This window comes from Erpetoichthys calabaricus, chromosome 10, assembly GCF_900747795.2.
Source record: "Erpetoichthys calabaricus chromosome 10, fErpCal1.3, whole genome shotgun sequence".
In the NCBI taxonomy this organism is placed as follows: Eukaryota; Metazoa; Chordata; class Cladistia; order Polypteriformes; family Polypteridae; genus Erpetoichthys; species Erpetoichthys calabaricus.
This window is the reverse complement of record NC_041403.2, coordinates 69,467,941-69,489,210: the sequence shown is the minus strand read 5'-3', so window position 1 is coordinate 69,489,210 and position 21,270 is coordinate 69,467,941. Positions and strand designations below refer to the sequence as shown.

Sequence of the window (21,270 nt, the reverse complement as noted above, 5' to 3'; positions counted from 1 at the left end):
TCGTACCACCCAGCCCCAGAAATATATCATTTTAATTTGAGTTGTCAATTATACCATACAGAAATTTTCATGATTTTTAACTTAGATTATGAGCATGCTATGTTATCAACTGAGCATTTTCTTTTCCATCCTTTTCATCTCATTTGTCATGTCGTGATAGGACAATGTCACACACAAGTGCATAGGGAGCAGCTTAAAGACCCAACGAGCACCACAAAATCTCATGTCAGGGGTCAACGACAGGGTACTAAGGTTATCTCTTTGTTCCCTCAGGAAAGACGAAACAACACCACCGTAAGTTCACCCGGACTCGATAAACACAAGCCACTTCCAGGTTCCTTCCTTCCCTCTGGTCCCCACCTGATGACGTCACTACCACCCATCTACCACCGCGGCTCCTTCCTAGCATTCCGTGTGTTCACTTCCGTTCCCACCCCATCAATTGTCTGCCTGTCATTGTTTGATTGTCTGTGTTCTATGTACGAACTGACCAGATTGAGAGAAAAGCTTGACAGTATACGGGGACGGATACCCCAAACCTTGATCATTTCTTTGTCTCTTTCTTTACAACAGGCTCATTTCCTTTTCTGTTAATTATTTTATAGTGCAGAGTATTTTTTTTTACAAACTGGAGCACACAGTGCTACAGCCTAAATTTATACTTAATCTTTAGTAGTTTCTTTTTTTGTCTTGCTCTGGTTTTCATGACAATGCACAAAAGTAATATGATCTTCAGAGGTCAAATGATTCTAACCAGGAAATGGCTGTTTAAATCAAATCCAGATGTTTTGTAACTGTCAAGGCTAGCACCAAACAGATGCACAGTGAAAGGAGATTCAAAGAAGGCTGCTGTAAAAGTGGAATACCCAAAGTACAGATCAGCCACTTGGTTGTGTGCTCATTTGTTTTTAGTTCATCTTCATGATGATGAGTGACAGGAGTAGCTGGGGTGGTAAAAGAAAGGAGGCAATACATCAAAATATAACGCTGTTACAAGATACCGCAGAGATGCATTTAGATAGATAGATAGATAGATAGATAGATAGATAGATAGATAGATAGATAGATAGATAGATAGATAGATAGATAGATAGATAGATAGATAGATAGATAGATAGATAGATAGATAGATAGATACTTTGTTAATCCCAAGGGGAAATTCACATACTCCAGCAGCAGCATACTGATAAAGAACAATATTAAATTAAAGAGTGATAACAATGCAGGTATACAGACAGACAATAACTTTGAATAATGTTAACGTTTACAGCACCGGGTGGAAATGAAGAGTCGCATAGTGTGAGGGAGGAACGATCTCCTCAGTCTGTCAGTGGAGCAGGACAGTGACAGCAGTCTTTCGCTGAAGCTGCTCCTCTGTCTGGAGATGATACTGTTTAGTGGATGCAGTGGATTCTCCATGATTGACAGGAGCCTGCTCAGTGCCCGTCGCTCTGCCATGGATGTCAAGCTGTCTAGCTCCGTGCCTATATTAGAGCCTGCATTCCTCACCAGTTTGTCCAGGCGTGAGGCGTCCCTTTAATTTATGCTGCCTCCCCAGCACACCACAGCGTAGAAGAGGGCGCTCACCACAACCGTCTGATAGAACATCTGCAGCATCTTATTAAAGATGTTGAAGGACGCCAGCCTTCTAAGGAAGTATAGTCGGCTCTGTCCTTTCTTGCACAGAGCATCAGTATTGGCAGTCCAGTCCAATTTATCATCCGACTGCACTCCCAGGTATTTATAGGTCTGCACCCTCTGCACACAGTCACCTCTGATGATCACGGGGTCCATGAGGGGTCTAGTCCTCCTAAAATCCACCACCAGCTCCTTGGTTTTGCTGTTGTTCAGGTGTAGGTGGTTTGAGTCGCACCATTTAACAAAGTCCTTGATTAGGTTCCTATACTCCTCCTCCTGCCCACTCCTGATGCAGCCCACGATAGCAGTGTCGTGAGCGAACTTTTGCATGTGGCAGGACTCTGAGTTGTATTGGAAGTCCAATGTATACAGGCTGAACAGGACTGGAGAAAGTACAGTCTCCTGCGGCGCTCCTGTGTTGCTGACCACAATGTCAGACCTGCAGTTCCCGAGACGCACATATTGAGGTGTGTCTTTAAGATAGTCCACGATCCATGCCACCAGGTATGAATCTACTCCCCTCTCTGTCAGCTTGTCCCTAAGGAGCAGAGGTTGGATGGTGTTGAAGGAGCTACAGAAGTCCAGAAACATAATTCTTACAGCACCACTGCCTCTGTCCAAGTGGGAGAGGGACCAGTGTAGCATGTAGATGACAATTTCAGCTTTGCATTGAGGCAAATGAAGGAACAAATTTTAGTTTGGTTACAAATACTTCAAAAGAAGATAGAGCAAATAACAAAGCTAGAGAATTAGCTGCTTTATTATATAATTTAAATTCTATGTTAGATTCAGGTGATTGTATATTACTGGCATGAGCATTATGACTGCACAACCGTCAAAAACTATAAGCCATTAGTACAAACATAAAATCCATCCATTCATCAGAATATTCAATTGTTTATTCATTAAAAGCTGATGAGGAGGATAAGGTAAGGTAAGGTAGCTGCACTGGACAAAATATGAAACCAAACTTGGAGGAGGTGCAATTGTCTTATAGGGTAAATCAGAATTAGCATAATATTGTGTGCTGTCCAGTTGGTTGTATGGGAGCTATTTGCTGCTTGTTTTTAGTTTTTTATTTGTGTCCTGGTGCTTACAGTATTGGACACTGATGACATTATCAGATATTCAGGTGACAGTGATTTGTTATTATGTCATAAGTATTTGAACATTTTCGGCATCTTAAATATTACACCCATATATTGTGCCTCGGCTGCAAATGGGTAGAAATTGATTGAGATGTTCATAGGTTAAAGTCCAATGCAGAACTGAATATAATAGGAAAAGATGGCGGCTTTAAAACCCAAGACCAGAAATGACATCATTGTGACCAGAACCAGAACTGACATCATCCATGGCACCGGGATCTAGCAATCTAGAGACTGTACACAAAATTCTTTTGCATTTGAACTTTCTGAAATGGTAGAAGTTTTGAACAACCATGACTCTTACTAGAGCCAGCCACTCAGCCAAACTAAGCTATTGTGGAAAAAGGGTCATGGTAAGAGAGATGACCAAGAACCCGATGTTCACTCATGAAAAGCTTCAAAGAACCTGATTGGAGATTAGAGAAACTTCCAAGAGGACTACCATCACTGCCACACAAAGTTGATCTAGACTTTATGACAAAATGGCCAGACAGAAGCCTTTCCTTAGTAAAAACACATTGAAACCCATTTGGAGATTGCCAAAAGGCACCAAAAGAGCTCTCAGACTGTGAAAATCAAAATACTGCAGCCTGATCAAACCAAGATTAGTGTCATGTCTGGAGGAAACCAAGCACAGCTCATCACCTGCGCAATATGATTGCATTGGTAAAGCATTTTGATGTCAGCATCATGGTGTAGGGTTTTTAACAGGACCATAACCCTAAGCACAAACCAAAGACAAACAGAAGAGACTTAGGGTCAATTCTGTGAATGTCCATGAGTTGTCCAGCCTGAGCACAGACTTGAACCAATTGAACATCTCTGGGGAGACCTGAAAATAGCTCTCCACTGACAGTCTCCAGCCAACATGACAGAGCTTAAGAGGATCCCGCAGAGAAGAATGGCAGAAAATCCCTGAATCCAGGTGTGCAAAGCTTGTTACATCATACCCAAGATAACCTGAGGCTGGAATCGCTGCCAGAGCTGCTTTAACTAAGTACTAAAGGGTCTAAATACTTGTGTCAATGTGATATTTCAGTTTTTATTTTTAATAAATTTGCAAAATTTTCTAAAATCCTGTTTTCACTTCAGGTACTTGATGTGGGTAAAACTGAATTTGAACAATTTTAGCAAAGGACTGCAACAGAGCAAAATGTGAAAAAAAGTGAAGGGTGTCTAAATACTTTCTAAATCTATTATGTATGTATGTAATAGTTTAATATAATATTCATGATAATAGAGTTTCAATGTTTAATGCATTAATTTTTCTGGAATACAGACCATTAAATTACAGCAAAAATTCTCTGTTGTTTTTGTTTATTTTACAGTAAATTAATGCCAAAAATATCAGCTTGACCTTTTTTTATTCTCCAAATTTTGACTTCCTCTTATTATTCTTTTATGTTTAGTATGATAATATTTGCTGTGTTAATTTCAGTGGAAACCATGCTCTACTGCAATCAATCATTGTTGAAAGTTAGTCATCTAAGTTGTAGGGGTCAACATCAGACAACACACCAATCTCTGTTGTTGCTATTGAACAAATGTACAAGACTTCATTTAACAAAAAACTCCAAGGCAACCAATAGCCCATTCAATATTTAAAATATTCTGAAGTGTAAAAAGTACAGCTGAAGACCAGATTTGCACTACGTAAGGTGTCAGTGAGTCCTTGGATACATTTAGATCATCAACAAATCCAAATGCAAATGAAGAGTTACAAATCATTTTATTTTATTCTTCGTTGCTATATGAAGTGCCTTGTGAAGATGTTCAGTGTTAATGGTTGCATACAATTATATATATATATATAATATATATATACAATATATATATTGTAAAGAACGCCCTGCAACCCAACCCGGCCGTGACACCCAAGAGACTGAAGAATGGAGGAAGGCAGCTTCTTTAGGACCCTACCTTCCCCAGAATGCCAGATGGCAGCTCCTCTGGATTGCAGCGGTGCCCCAGATTCACACAGGGCACCATTGGACTTGGAATTCTATATCTCAGCCCTGTTGGGTACCGTGGGTGCCAGCAGGAAGTGCTGTGAAAGTGAAGGACCCGTATGGCATTAGGTTTCCACCTAACCAGAAATTGTTTGCAGACCAAATGATTGATGCGCAGCACAACAAGCAGAACACGCAGCGCGCCAGCAGCAGCAGCAACAAGCCAGCAGATGATCCAACCGCTTCTCCTTAGCGTGTGTTCAGCCGCCCCCCTTCACAACACGAGCAGTGTTATACGTCCTGCTAGAAAGAGATTTAACCACAACCCGGACCAAGATGTCGTGAATCCGAGAAAGAGCATTGGCGTTGGCATGAAGAGAGCCCCAATGATGAACGAGTGAAAACTTGTAAGGCTGTAGGTCAAGAAACCACCGGGTGACCTACGGATTCGACTCCTTGTGCAGGGCCATCCACTGTAAAGGTGCATGATCCGTGACAAGGGTGAACTCCCGGCCCAATAGGTAGTACCTCAGCTGTGTAATCATCCATTTGATCGCCAGAGCAACCCTCTCCACCGCCACATACCTGGTCTCTCGTTCCAACAGTTTCTAGCTCAGGAACATGACGGGGTGTTCCACACCATCGACGCTTTGGCTCAGCACGGCCCCCAGGCCTGTGTCCGAAGCGTTTGTCTGGAGGATGAAAAGCATAGAAAGGTTAGATGCTTTCAAAATTGGTGCGGATGTAAGGGCCTGCTTCAAGTCACAAAATGCAGTGCCTGCCTTATCAGTCCATACCACAATGTTTGGGGCCCTCTTCTTTGTCAAATCAGTCAAGGGCGCCACTCTCTCCGAGAATCAGGGCACAAACCGGCGGTAGTACCCTGCTAACCCGAGAAAGGCTTGGACCTGCCGCTTGGTTTGCGGACAGGGTCATTTCAAAATGGCATTAACTTTGGAGCACTGTGGCTTCACGGTACCCCAACCCACCAGGTAGCCTAAATATTTGGCTTTGTTTAATCAAAAGAAACATTTCGCGGGATTAATCCAAAGTCCGGCCTCACCAAGTGTTCACAATACCGCTCCTACCTGCTGAAGGTGTTCTGTCCATGTGCTAGAATAGATGACAATGTCATCCAGGTACGCAGCACTATATGAATTATGAGGCCTGAGCACTTTATCCACCAGATGCTGGAAAGCTGCCAGAGCCCCATGTAACCCAAATGGAAAGACACGATACTGCCAGTGTCCGCTAGGGGTACTAAACGTAGTCTTAACCTTTAAAGAGAATCTGCCAGTACCCCTTTGTCATGTCCAGCATGGTCAAATACTTAGCTTGTCCTAGCCTATCGAGGAGGTCGTCCACTCGTGGCATCAGATGAGCATCAAATTGGGAGAATTGACAGAAGCCGTTGCTAAACCTCCAGCTCCCATCAGGCTTACTGACCAAGACAATGGGACTGGACCAGGGACTATGACTTTCCTCTATTACTCCAAATTCCAGCACGTGCTTGATCTCAAGTTCCACTTCAGCTCTTTTTGCCTCAGGAAGACGCTACGGGTGTTCCCCGGACTATAACCCCGAGATCTGTCACAATGTCATGCTCAATCAGAGAGGTCCTTCCTTGTTTTACACTCACTGCCTCTGGGACGGACCAGATAACTGTTTCCAGCTCCTGTCGCTGTCTGAGACTTAAATCCGCACTGTAGTTAAGGCTACTCATGTGAGCAAAGAGCGAGCGGGGCTGACCGGAGGAGAGATTGGGATCCCTGTCCTTCCACAGTTTCAGCAGGTTTACATGATAAACCCTCTCCCTCGGCCGACAATTGGGTTGTTTCACCAAATAGTCGGCGAGTCCTTTACTCTCCTTAACCTCGTATGGACCTTGCCAGTGGGCTAGTAACTTGGAGTGGGAGGTAGGTACCAGAACCATGACTCGATCTCCCAGGCAGAACTCCCGGAGAGACGTACCTCGGTCGTAATATCAGACCTGTGCGGCTTGTGCCTCTTCCATGTGACTTTTAAGGAGGGGCCAAATCTTACGAAATCTATTGCATAACTGCGCAATATATTCCAATATGTTTGTGGAGGGAAGTGTCTCTTCTTCCCATCCTTCTTTTAAAATATCTATTATTTCCCGAGGTTGTCATCCATACAATAATTCAAAAGGGGAGAACCCCGTGGAGGCTTGTGGGACTTCCCGATAGGCAAAAAGGACGAGGGAGAGGAGCTGATTCCAATTCCTTTCATCCTCCATCCTCCACCTTATGAAGCATTTGTTTGAGAGTTTGATTGAATCTCTCCACCAGAACATCAGTTTCAGGATGATACAACGCAGTCTTTAGATGCTTAATTTTAAGTAACTTGGCCGTTTCCCTGAACGTCTAGAACGTAAATGGCGTCCCTTAGTCTGTCAGAACTTCCTTAGGGATGCCATCTCGTGCAAAGACCTCTACCAACTCCCGTGTGATGGCTTTAGAAGTAGCTGAGTGCAACGGAACAGCTTTCGGGTATTCGGTAGCATAATCCACGAGGACTAAAATACACTTGTGTCCTTGGGCGGAGGGTTCTAGGTATCTGACTAAATCAACCACAATTCTATGAAATGAGATATCAATTAGGGGAACAGGAACGAGAGGAGCACAGTCCTTCCTAAGAATTTGTCTCAATTAACACTCCGGACAGGAAATGCAAAAGCGACGAACCTCCTCATTGATTCCTATTCAAAAAAAAACGAAGCTTAATCTGCTCCAGAGTTTTTTCGGTGCCTAAATGGCCACCTAGGAGGTGGGGGTGTGCTAACTGGAAGGTCTGTGGGATTAGCAGTAACTTTCGCACCTCACCCTCATGCTCTGCTACACGATACAAAAGGTCATTCTCTAACACAAAGTGAGGACCCTGTGGCATGGACTGATGAGTGCACTGGCCATTGACTAGGACAACTACATTTTTGGCAAACTTAAGGGAATCGTCATTCCACTGCTCCATTCTAAATTAAGCCGGCATCTCTCTGAATTGGTACTGTAAAGCGGAGAGAGGATCAGGGCCGACTTCAAGGGGCATGGTTTCCTCCTGTCCCGCCACGGCACTAGTTGATGACGCATTGGCACGCAATGGTCGAGGAGTCGCCACGTCACTCAGGGAGGCTACTAGACCGAAAAACCAACATCTCTTAGTCTGACTTGAGATTCATGTAATGTACCTTCTAGTAAATTAACACAGGGATAGCTGATCTGCAAACATTTCAAAAATATTTCAGTGCTTTTTTAATATCAAAACATGTACTTATTTAGTAAAATCTATTTACATTTGTATCCCTTAACTAGAAAACACTTGGACCTGCAGTCTTCAAAGAAAGGTGGTTCATGAACTTCCTGTAAAGCACAGAAGCCAAGGTCACTCTGCCAAGGGTGCCACCACCTTTGTCATATCCAATGGTGTATACCAATGTCTTTTGTGTTCTTAGTGAAATGACATATTGCAATGAAAACGATTTGTTGGCCTCTGAAATGAATCTCACTGTGTGCCCATGACACTATTCTTTTCATGTCAGCAGTGTCATGTGGCAGGCAGCACCACCAATTGTCATAAGAAAGACCCAGTGCTAAATTATATGGCTGAGGTAGACTGCACCTGCACTTTTTGGGTTGAGTTACGTCTAGCATGTCATAAACTCTCAATTGCATCCAAGATGAAGGTCCAAGGACCAGTCATTTGAGAGAGTTTTTTGTGTGACAGACAAATAACCCTTAGCATTTTATATAAACAGATAAGGAATCTTTTTCACTATCGAATAACAAGGAGGAGGAAATCCCTGCAATTAACTTTCCAGCATGGCTTCAATGTGCATGTGGAGATGTCTAACAGTATTATACTGTAAGCAAGACACTTTAAAGATGAGAGCACAGATATCAGTGATCATCATCATTGCAGTCACACATGAATTGCAGCAAAGAAAAAAAGATTGTGAGCACATCAACAAGGCAGTGAAAGAAACGAAGCTTTTCAGACAGTACTGTGTCTCTGCCTTCCTTCTGTCAGTGACTCCTGCCCAACTTGAACCTTCTAGTCCAGGGGTGGGCAAATTCATTCCTGGAGGGCCGCACTGGCTGCAGGTTTTTGTTCCAACCCAATTGCTTAATAAGAAGCACTTATTGCTCTAGAAACACTTCTGCTTCACTTTAGTTATCTCCCTCGTTAAGATTATGAACCCTTATTGCTTATTTAAGTCTTAAACAGCTGCATTCTTGGTTTTTAATTGCTCCTTATTAGCAATAAGATGCAAATGACAAAAGAAACCAGCAGTTATCCATTTTGCTTGTTACCCTTTACACCTGTGTATATTTATTGTGCATTATTTGGTTTAATTAAATACTTGGAAGGAAAGAGAAGAGAAAAAAGTGAAGGATTGAGAATTACCCATCCGTTTTACACTTCAAAGTATTTGGATGATATCCTTAGAATGGAAAAAAAAAATCTAGGATATGAGAATGACTTGACATAGCAGAGTTAAAGCACTAACAAGCCATGAAATGTAATTAATGCTTAATTAGAAAACAATCCTTGCCATTAGGTATCTATCTATCTATCTATCTATCTATCTATCTATCTATCTATCTAATGGCAAGGATTGTTTTCTAATTAAGCAACTGGGTTGGAACAAAAACCCGCAGCCACTGCGGCCTTCCAGGAATGAATGTGCCCACCCCTGTATTAGTCAAAGGGGATGTTAAACTCAGCAACTGCTGTTGCTAATCTCTTCACCTGAGTTTGTCAGAGTACATGGCTAGATATTGCAGGGGATGTCAAATTTAATTACTGTCTCATGACTTTCCAGGGCAGTTTTACATTTGCTAACGATCATGAGCTCATCTCTTTTTCTGACAGCTAATAACATGCTGCCTGACAGACTGTGTGAAGGCTTTACAGGTATGGCAAGGTCAGTTACAATCTATGCCCTTTCTTTTTGTTTTGTAATGGCATGTAAAACACAAGACATCATACAGTTTCTTATTTCTTGTAGCTGTGTTATACGCATTGTACTTCATACTGACCACTCATTGGTTGTTGACTGCATAAAGAGTCCACCCTACGACTTAAGACAGAATCATATTTGTTTGATTTTGTCCAGGCAAGTTGCAGACTGGTTGGACTGAGTTGCTATGTATGGCAGACTACACCACTGCCAGAACTGCCTCCAACTCATTGAAATTATGTAAATAAAGTCTGCAAATTATTGAATGTGACATGCCAACTCTAAAGGTTACTTCTGCAACGATCCTCAGAATCTTTCTGGATTCATAAACATCTTCTGAAATGGAAAGTACCCTGCAAAAAAAAAAAGAATGCCTTGCTTCCAACCATCAGATTGAAGGTATTGTTTTACTTTTGCTACCATCCTTTGTGCCCTTTTATTTTTACTTGGTTCCCATGGTATAAGAATTTCCACAAACTCTCCAAATAAAGATGTCACACCACCGCTTGACAGTGTCCAACTTTTACCAATGGCATAACATCCTTCACCTAGTGTCTTTTTCCTTTCTCATTTTTTACTGTCTCTCTCTCTGCCTTATTCCTTGTCCTGTTGGCTATCAGGCAAACTATCACATCATTAAATATATTAATTATTTTTAATTAGATTTATTTAGGGGAACAAAACACATGATAACATATAATTTGGTTCAAGACACACTCGTGTAAGCAATAGTACAGTACAACCATTGTGTTTCAAAAAGAAAAAATACTTGCCAGTGAAAATCCATGCCATCCATCCATCAAAAAAAAAAAGAAACACATCTCCCTTTCCCTTACCCACATTGCAGCGCCTTATTGCAAAAAAGGCCCTGTGTGATTCCTCATACATTATATAATAATATTGCTTTTGCTTCTTGTGATGGCAAAGAACATTTTATAATCTCATGTTTTCATGGAAATTGGAGATAACAACGTTTCTTATAAAATGGTTTCAAAGGTGACCATATATACTGTATAAAGACTTGCAGTATTTATTAAAGATGTTATGTATTTCTTTATGTTCCTCATTTTAATTACAACTGCACTGTTAACATTTGCAATTAAATTCCAAACTTCTCTTTAGTTTTTTTTTTTTTTAAAGCAGTGCTAATGTTTGTGATATACCATCTGTTGGAAGGAATGTTCAATGCATTTCATCACTACAAATGTTTGTGAGATGCCATCTGTTGGAATGAAAAATACTTTGCATTGTATTACTACATGCATTATAAAATACATTCCAATAGATGGTGAACTGCAGAAGCTAACACTGAATATGCCAAGGTCTACATTGATCACTTGGAGTTAAACCTGTTTTAGACTGATAGCACAACTATTCAAAAAATTTAAAAAAAAACATATCAAATAATTTTCTTTTTTTCTATAACAACATAAATTTCAGTCAAATCAGACAAAAATCAGTTTTTAGATTTCAGGATATTCAGTTTTTCTAATGTAACCCCTAAATATTGATATATTGAAATGTCTTTTCTTAGTGAACCCTAGATATCCATTCCTGCCAAATTTAAGTTTGTGTTTTTATTGTGTTTAAGCATTTTTGTTGATGAGTGAGTGACCAATTGAGTCAATAAATCAGTCAACTTTGCATTTTATATATACAAATGATTTTCTCATTTTAGAAAATGCTCAGAGTTTGTCCCAAATTATTATCTTTCAGAACCGATTGATTTGTGAAGACATAAATCTTACACATTCCTCATTCACTAGCAGTAATGGTTTAAATCATTACAGGTAAGTTGGGCAAGTAGGGCATAATGATTTGAGCTTTGGAAGAAAAGGCGAGTGGGTAGAAATAAAAATGTCTTTTACAGCAGTGCTGCATTTCTCATTCATAATTTTGGTGCAAGCCTCGATTGCTTCATCGAGTGTTCCCTCTTACTCATTTTTTGGTCACTTTTGAGTCAGGAATGGACTTTCAATGTCATGTTGCCTTTTTTGTGTGCAGGCAGGCGGCTTGTGTAAGAAACATGGATGAAAAAAACTTAAGTGGAACTAGTCTGAAAATGAGACGTCTCTCTAACTACAATACAATACAATTTATTTTTGTTTAGCCCAAAATCACACAAGGAGTGCTGCGATGGGCTTTAACAGGCCCTGTCTTTTGATAGCCCCCCAGCCTTGACTCTCTAAGAAGACAAGGAAAAACTCCCAAAAAAACCCATGTAGGGAAAAAAATGGAAGAAATTTTCGGGAAAGGCAATTAAAAGAAAGACCCTTTTCCAGTTGGTGTGTGTGTAGTGGGTGTCAAAAAAAGGGATAAATAAACGGTCATCAAACTGAGGGATTGTGTCTTTCTGGTAAACGAACACAAATATGGCACTGCATATAGAGGGACAGGTGACCTCAACATTTAAATGATATTTATTGAACTTCTTATATCAAAACCTATTCATAGTTAAATAAAATTATCTCATATTTTCACCCTCTTTAGGCTGTTTAAGAGAAGAAAAATAACAATAATGTTAGAGAAAGGTACATTTGGGCTATAGGTAGGTTACACTGAAGCAGGTTAAGGGAACGCCATGTTGTAACAGCGCCATGTGAAAGGTGAGTTTGTGCCGCAGCCATTTAGGGTCAGAGGGTTTCTGGGAGCTTACAGCTTGCTGGTAATGTGAACCTGTTAGATGATGTGGCTAAATTAGTTGAATGGTGTTGGCATGTATAAAATGGGGGGTTTGACAGGTTCAGCGTGTGGCAGTGGTCAGTAGGAACTGAGGTAAGCTGTAGTTTCATATGACTGAAATATTCTTGACATTCTTTCATTGAAAATGACTTTGGAGGAAAAATGAGCAGTGAGTGATGAGCTTTATGACTGCTTTTCTTTAGTCTTATAAGGAATCTGAATTGTTTCTGTGATGTTCTGCACAAGATATTTATTATTAAAGGGTAACAGTTAATGCAAAGACTTTAATGAATGTGTACTGTGATTTTAAGAAACACTGTTTTCATCAGTAGTTTTATTCTTCTATATCCTGTGCAAAAAATTCTGTCACTGAATTCAAAAAAATGTCACCTGCCTTAGTTACAGATACCTATAGATGTATAAGAAAATGGCTGATTGGGCTTGGCTTTTTTTACAACAAGCAGTTATTGAATTTCTTTTGACGGAGGAAATCCCAGCAACAGATTTTCCAGAATGTCTGAATTAGTACTAGCAGTAACATACAGTACTATAGGTAAGGCACTTTACAGCAGAGAACACAGACATCATCGATCATCTCTATCTTAGTCACACATGAATTGTTACAAAGAAAAAATCAATGAGCTCATCAGAGATACATTGAGAGAAATAAAATGAATGGAGTAATATATTTACAAGATTTAACTTCAAAAGAAGCATACATGTTGTTTATATAAAGATCTATTTAGGACTGTACACTAAGAGACTTCCATATTCTGCAGAGTGAATACGTTAGAGAAGTATATATGCTTATTATATAGCAATGATGCTGGTAAACAATGCATTAAAATGTGTTCTTCAGTGGTTCCTATTTGCTTGTCTTTATGTCTTCCATAAAAAAGGAGGAAAACTATGCCTTACATGGAAAAACGTTGGGCATTATTATTCATTTACTTTTTTTAAAAAAAAATGCAAATCAACTCGATATTGTTGTGTTTTTCCTTTGTTATTGTGTTGTCTAATCAGCAATAAATCATGGAGGCTTGCAGTAAGAAGTAAGCAACACTTCTGCCCGTGAAGGTTCATGGAATAGGGGGTGTCAAGCAACTTTACAAAAAAGCTACAGGTATAATGTCAGTTTCAAACAGAATGTGCCTGCTTTAAATCTTCTAAAATAAATCAGAAAAAGTAGATGTTATTGTTACTCTTTTTAAATGCTCTCAATAATAGTTCAACCCACTTGTTACTTGTTCAATCAAATATAATTTGATTTGCAGGTTTATGTGCTCATGCGGCTGGAGCCGTTCTTCTTCTTCTTCTTTGTTTCCTCTTTGTAATACACATGCTAACGCCTGCAATAATGCAGATGCCAATAATTGAGAATACTGTAATCAAAGCAAGACTCGTAATATCGATAGTTGACTCTGGGTCCTCAGGCACTGCAGGAATGTAAGGAAGCATAATTGTTGCCTGGGCAATGTTGGAAATGTCTGCCTTGATGGAGAAGGTGTCAGCAGCCCTTGCAGCAAAATAAATGATTGTTCCATTTTTTAAGACAATTCCTTCAGGTTTAAAAGCAAAATATTCTCTTTTGCCTGCTTCTTGTGGCACAAGACCAGACATGTTTATAAGTATGGCATTTTCAAAGTGATCTTTCAGTTCCTTGCAAGTTGCACTCATTCGTATTTCATAGTTTGAGGCTGTAAAGAAAGGAAAATGACCGATTTATGTTGTGGCGCTGACTGATCCTCTTCAAGTAAGATACATGGACTGTCAATGAACACAAAAAAAGACACAGTACTAGCCCAATGTTAGTGGCTTGTAAAGGAGGCAAGTAAGAAATCCCTTGTGCAAAGACATGAAAGGAGACGCACAGAGGATAAATAAAACCAAGGCAACGCTGATAGTGCGAGGTATACAAAGCAGACAGAGATGCCATCTTAGCCCATGAGTCAAAATGTTATCAGCACTCCCCACAAATGCCAAAAACATTGTTGTACCAGGACTTCTGACACTGTATCTGGTAAGTCAACAGAAAACAGGCAGGCAGAAGTTGCAGCCATTTTTACCAAAAAAAATTATCACCTTATTTATAGAGGAATATTTTGACAAAATTAAATTAATCAAGAAATGCACAAATAAATAAAAGTACTGGGAAATGGGAAAATAAACTACAAAAAAGAGCATGAAATGGGTGCATAATAAATGTGTCAAGGAATATGTTTTTGTTGCTTGCTTATTTATTTATTTTTGTCAGTAATATTCTTCCAGATGTCACATGTACTGCAGCTTGAATTTAAAACTGTCATTTTCACTCATCAAAGTTGAGAGGACGGGCTCTAACGAGTGGTGCATTTTAATTGGTGAGTCGTTGGTACACGGGACTTAAACCTTCGTCAATCAAATCCCACATTTACAGCAGACACTTCAGAAGCAGGCCCCTTAAGATGAAACTGGAAAACATTCAATTAAAATAGCCGCTTCACTCAGTAATTCTGAGCAGCTTTTTCTTGCACTTGTAGTTGACTGCATAGCCACAACTCTGAACATGGTCATGAGCCAGGATTCTAAAGGCTGCACCCCCACAGAGCTCCACTCATTGAGGAGGTTGTCGCCTTACATTATATGTCAGTGATACGCCTGGTTACACTACAGTTAAGATTAGAGCTGGGGGAGGGTTATCTCACACAAGTCGAGTACACCAGGTGACAAAAACCTGCAATCCGATTGGCTGTCCAGTGGAGCTACTGAATCGCAGAGCTGCAGGGGTCTGCAGCTGGACCCATCTCCAGGATTCCCCGGACAAGCAAAGAATATAACGTTCACTCTGCGGGTGATTGACCAATCAAAAGACTGTACTCGCTAGAGCTCACCCTACCAGCTTTGACAAGTGGAAAAGACATCTTTAAATTCAAGCTGTACTTCATGTTACTTTTGTAGGAATATCATGGACAAAATAAAATTTAAAAATTAGCAACAAAAAATATGTTTATATTTCATGCTCTTTTTCTTTATGCATTGTGACATTCCACATTACTCTTATTCATTTGCATGTTTATTTATTTAATTTTGTGTATAGTGTTCCTCCATACTTTTAAGGAGGTAGGTAACACTAAAACCACAATTGGCAGCACTCAGCGTTGCACTAACATAATAAAATATTCACTACTTTACAAGGACTAGAATTAAGTTAGGATTTCTTTAACACCGCCAACAATTAAGGTTGGGAGCATGCACTGATTACAGCGCATTGCCACACCCACCTCCCCACCCGCATTGAGATCCGAGTGCAGCCGTCCAACAGGTGACACCTCAGCAGCACACTGAACAGTTTGAGGTTTTTTATAGTGATTGGTGTGCCAATCCTGCCACTAACCCCCAAGTTTTCCCTGTAAGTTGGAGGACCTGCTTGCAGGGCTTGATGCAGATTAACATCACACCCAGAACAGAGAAATTGCAGGTTATGGGCCTTACTCAGGGGACCAACAGAGTAGAGTCACTTCTGGAATTTATGGGATTCGAATCAGCAGCCTTCCAAGTGCTGGTGCAGATCCTTAGCCTCAGAGCCACCATGCCACCCAACACCAACAATAAGGAAAAAGAGTATCACCCTTATCACCAACAATAAGGAACACAATTTCAAGACACATCCAGAGTGAAACAGCATTTACTCTCAAAATGTTTTCTTCCCACTTTTCTTAATAAAATGCCATAATTTTTTAATAAAAATCAATAGCAACATACACAATATCCTACAATACATCTGTTGTTTTAGTGAATTTTTTTGATCTTATCACCTATTAACTCTGCTCTTGTTTCTTGTATAGTTTTTTGGGAATAGTTTGATATATGGAAAAATAAAATGTCAAAAACAAGAGTGATATATATTTTAGTTCACTTTTCTTGAATGTCATTATGTTGTTTTTAATAATAAAAAGTGAAAATTCTTAGCAATTTGTTAGGGAAACTATTCCTTGTAATCTGCCCTTTATTATGAGCTAAATATCCAGTTTACTAACTGAGTTAAAGTTATTGTGGTTCTGAAATTAAAGGCCATTGTGACAGGAAGTGCATGTGAAATAGTTACCTGTCCCTTGGTCCACGTGTTCTCCAGGTGCTGTCCAGGACAAAGAGACCTGTTCACCTTCAATATTTGCATCCAGATCTGTTATTTGGCAAGGTGGGAAATTAGGAGATTGTGAGCCAGTCATGCCTGTCACCACCAGAACACCTCCACTGGTGGTTCTGGTGAAGCTTCCTAAATCACTCTGAAGGTCTTCTTCAGATACAGGGGGTTTCTGTGGGTTCGGGAAAATATAACCTGTTGACAAAGCAATTTAGGATGATCATTTAGAAAAATGTAAATGTTTTTATTTATGATTATCTTTTTTGTGAATAACATTGCTGTCATAAGGAGAGTAAAGAATATACTTATTACTAAGTATAAGAGGATATGAGTGTGGGTGGGTGTGTTTGTGTGTGTCCTGCAGTGGGTTGGCACCCTGCCCGGGATTGGTTCCTGCCTTGTGCCCTGTGTTGGCTGGGATTGGCTCCAGCAGACCCCCGTGACCCTGTGTTCGGATTCAGTGGGTTGGAAAATGGATGGATGGACTTATAGTTATTCACAAACTCATAAACAATTCCATCAAAGAGGATTACTATATTGAACAAGCTCCTGGTAGGTTTAATGAAAAGAAAACAATGTCTATCAAGCAAGCTGTGAGACTCTCAACAACATGTCTTCTGATTCTGTTGTGGCTTTGACTCTTTCAGATTTGTTCCTGTCACCGTTTTCTATGTTAAAGGAGACTCACTGACACCTTGGCGTTCGTTCCAATTTCTCTGAAGGAAAGATTCAGACTATTAAGTCTTAGAATGGTCTGTCTGTCTCCTTTTTTAATCATTTGTTCCTCACCATTATGATAGAAATACTTTCCAAATAATGCTTCAGAGAATGCAGCAACATTGTCTGTTCCAACACTGCTTTTACGCAGGAAGAGGGTTTGTAAGTAATCAACAAAGGTTGGAACACCTTTAGGAATTGTTAGCATCAACTTTCAAGGCTTACTCAACTTATATTGCTGCAGAAAAGCTACAAGTTGTTAACCGAATATGTGTTCAGTGAAAAGGGCCTTTAATGTAACTCTGAAAATTACATTATTTTTCATTTTTTGGTAACCAAAACATTTTTTTAATCTATGGCAGTTTACTGCATACCTTTGTGCATTTCTGGTTATTCACTGCCCTTGAGCTGCTTAAATTTCAATAAAACTGGAAAAAAGTGGATGTTGTAAAACTTTTCACTGGTAGGGTATAAATACAAATAATAATAATAATAATAATAATAATCATAATAATATTAATAATAGAATAGAATATAAATATGTATTAAATCATTTATTTTTTAAACGACATTTAACGTGGCGCAGTGGTAGCGCTGCTGCCTCGCAGTAAGGAGACCCGGGTTCGCTTCCCAGGTCCTTCCTGTGTGGAGTTTGCATGTTCTCCCCATGTCTGCGTGGGTTTCCTCTCACGGTCCAAAGACACGCAGGTTAGGTGCATTGGTGATCCTAAATTGTCCCTGGTGTGTGTGTCCTGCAGTGGGCTGGTGCCCTGCCTTGCACCCTGTGCTGGCTGGGACTGGCTCCAGCAGACCCCCATGACCCTGTGTTAGGATATAGCGGGTAGGATGATGACTGACTGACTGACATTTAACCTAATGATGGAACAACATCCTGGTAGGCTTTAGGGCTTCTAATTTCCATTTTAACTACATACTCATTTTTTAAGTCAAAATTCTTTTCACACAAACATGGTATATATGCATTTGCCACATGAAATTGTGTTCTAAAGCTAGGCACATCACCGTAGCCCACACTGGCACTTTACATTGGATGCTATGGGGCATGTAGGAAAAGCTTAAAAACTTAACAGATGTCCATTTTTCAAGCTAAGACAGTTGTTGAGGTGCACAGTGAGAATTTATCTTTTAAGCAATTTCTTCTTCTTAATAATTTGCTTACATGCTTTGTATCTGCTTTACTTTGGCGAAAACAGAAATGTCAGCTGTGTTTGTTTTAATGTTTAAGAAAATTAACAATCTCCATTAACAGGGTCAGCTCTACCATTTTTAGATGAAGCTGGAAACGGTGCCCTGCTACATCCTTTTGCTTTGAACATTAGAATATTAGAAAGTAACAAAAATTGTGGTAAGAACAGGTCATTCATCCCAACAAGCTCATCCATCCTGTTCACCTACATTTCTCAAAATAACATCAAGTTGAGAATTAAAGGTCTCTAAAGCCCTACTGTCTGCCACACTACTTGGTCTCTTAATGTATGTGTTTGTGGCTGTTTGTTTGAAGAAAAACAGAATCTGACCTTGATAGGTTTCCACCCATGTTCTTGTGTTATTGTTTCAGAATTTATAACAACTGAGATCTACTGTACTAATTCCTTTTATAATTTTAAACAATTCAGTCATGTCCCCTCTTAATATTAGTTTGTATAAGCTATAAAGGCTCAACTCCTTCAGCCTCTCCTCACAGCTCAAACCTCTCAGCCCCAGAATCAGCCTAGTCATTCTTCTCTGGACTTTCTCTAGCACTGCCACATCTTTTTTGTAATATGGAGACCAAAATTGCACAAAGTACTCCAGGCCTCACTATTGTGTTATATAATAGCTTAAGTAGAACCACACATCATGAAAAACAGTGTAACCAAACATCCTATTAGCTTTCTTGATTGCTTTACACTGTCTAAATGTGGATAGTGAGGAGTCCACTGTGACTTTTCAAAAGGTGTGCTTTCAAGTTTCAGACATCCCATTGTGTATTCAAATCTAACATTTTTACTTCCTATATGTAATACTTTACATTTACTTATATTAAACTTCAAATCTGCCAAAGTCTACATGCTACCCAAATCATTCTGAAACAATTAAGCTGATTCTACATTATGTATATTAAAAAGACCAGTGCAGTGGCTCCAGCACTACCTTCTGCTGGACACCACTTTTAGCCTAAAAATTCTCCTCACCATAACACTTTGCTTCCTGTGTTTAAACCAATTTTGCACACACCAACAGACTGTGCTCTGAATTCCCATTTCTTTAGTTTCATCACTAACCTTTCATGTACTGCCTTATCAAAAACCTTCTTAAAATCAAGATAAACTATATCATATTCAGCCACTCCTTTTTGTCGGTTTTTGTTGCTACCTCATAAAATTGCAGCAAATTAGTGAAACATGACCTTCCTCATCTGAACTTCTTCTTCTTCCTGTTCATCTTTTCCCATTTCTGTGTAGGGTTGATGTACTTGATCAACCTCCTCCAAACAGCTTGGCCCTGCACCTCCAGTCAAGCTCCTTTCCTTCAGATCTTCCTTTATGTCATCCATCTCTGCTTTGGCTTTCCTCACTTTCTCTTCCTCTTTACTTCCATTCCCATCACTCTTTTGCCCACATATTCATTGTCTCCCCTCATTTCATGTCCATACCACTTCAACCTACTTTTCTGTACTTTCTTAGATATCTCTCCCACTTTTGTTGTACCTCTGATTGTCTCGTTTCTTATTCTGTCCGTTTTTGTAACGCCACATATCCATCACAACATTCTCATTTCACTTCTTCTCCTGCTCTCCCTTTACTGCCCATGTCTCAGTTCCATACATCTTTGTTGGTCTTACCACTGTCTTAAAAACCTTACCTTAATTCTTTTATCATACATTTCTCCTGATACCTTGTTCCATTTGTTCCATCCACACTGCACTCTATCGGTTATCTCTGCTAATTGTTTTCACCTCAGGCTATGACTGATCCTAGATATTTAAATGTATCCACTCTTTTCAATGGCTCTCCCTGCAGGCAAACTTCTCAATCCTGGCCGTCATTAAAACTCATATATTCTGTCTTCATCCTATTTATCTTCAAACCTGTGTCTTCCAAAGCAGAATGTTGTTGTCGATAAATCACTTTTACTTTGTAAAGGTCGCCTGACAATGAAGCGATAAGTACCTTATATAATTACTAAGCTGAATGCACTTCTACTGAACAATCAGTAAACTTTTTTGGTAGCCTGACATAATGTCCTAGAGTCTGCAAACTGGTGCAAAGTTTAACCTGCTGCTGTGGTTGTATTTATATTTCATTGCATTTTTTACTTTATTTATTTATGTTTTCCCTTGGTTTTAACTTTACAGCTGAAAATACCTGATATTGTGAAAATAATTAGGTGCCAGAATAAAGTTTTCAACTGTTTTCTCTGCCTCACTCCTCCTCTCTCTCTCTCTCTTAAAACAGATAGTTGAAGAATCAGACACTCTATGCTTTTAATATCTAACATAGCATATTCTCTCTGCTGAGGGATCACTTGGTGCTCTTGTCTTGTACTCAGTTGGCTGATTTTAATCCTTGACTTTGCACTGCTAAATGTTGTTGTAATATTGTCATGTGAAATTCTAACTTGCATGTCCAACCAAGAAGAAAAGTGTTGCCACTGTCTGGCACCATGAAAGCCAGAAAATACTGAAATGTATTAATCTCTGTCTCTCTCATATATGCTTATCATGTCTTTTATTTATTTATTTATTTATTTATTTATTGTTTGATCGGTGACCTTGAGTTCTCAGAAAGGCACCTTGTATAAATAAAATGTATTATTATTATTATTATTATTATTTGCAAATTCTTATCATGCTAATGCTCTCTACATGTTTCTTTTTGTTTCTTTTATTTATGGATATACTGGACATAGTATTTCCTTATAAAAGTGTCTGGTCTAATGAAACAATGATTCAAAATTGATTATTTGAGTAAAATTCCTATTCCATCCAATTTCTGATTCTTAAGCACTTCTTCCTGCCAGTCTCTAGTCAGGCAT

At 39.5% G+C, this 21,270-nt stretch overlaps 1 protein-coding gene across 1 annotated transcript in view; it reads right to left on the bottom strand.

The window, feature by feature from the left end:
* Positions 1-11,018: 11,018 nt before the first annotated feature.
* The window catches only part of LOC114658385 (calcium-activated chloride channel regulator 1-like), a 64,580-nt gene continuing 54,328 nt past the window's right edge, over positions 11,019-21,270 (bottom strand). Inside the window, exons 13-14 of the mRNA XM_051932438.1 lie at positions 16,477-16,710; positions 11,019-14,089 (exon numbers count right to left, since the gene is read on the bottom strand). Of these exons, the coding sequence (XP_051788398.1) occupies positions 13,677-14,089; positions 16,477-16,710 (647 nt within the window). The 3' untranslated portion in view covers positions 11,019-13,676. The remainder of the gene's footprint in view (positions 14,090-16,476; positions 16,711-21,270) is intronic.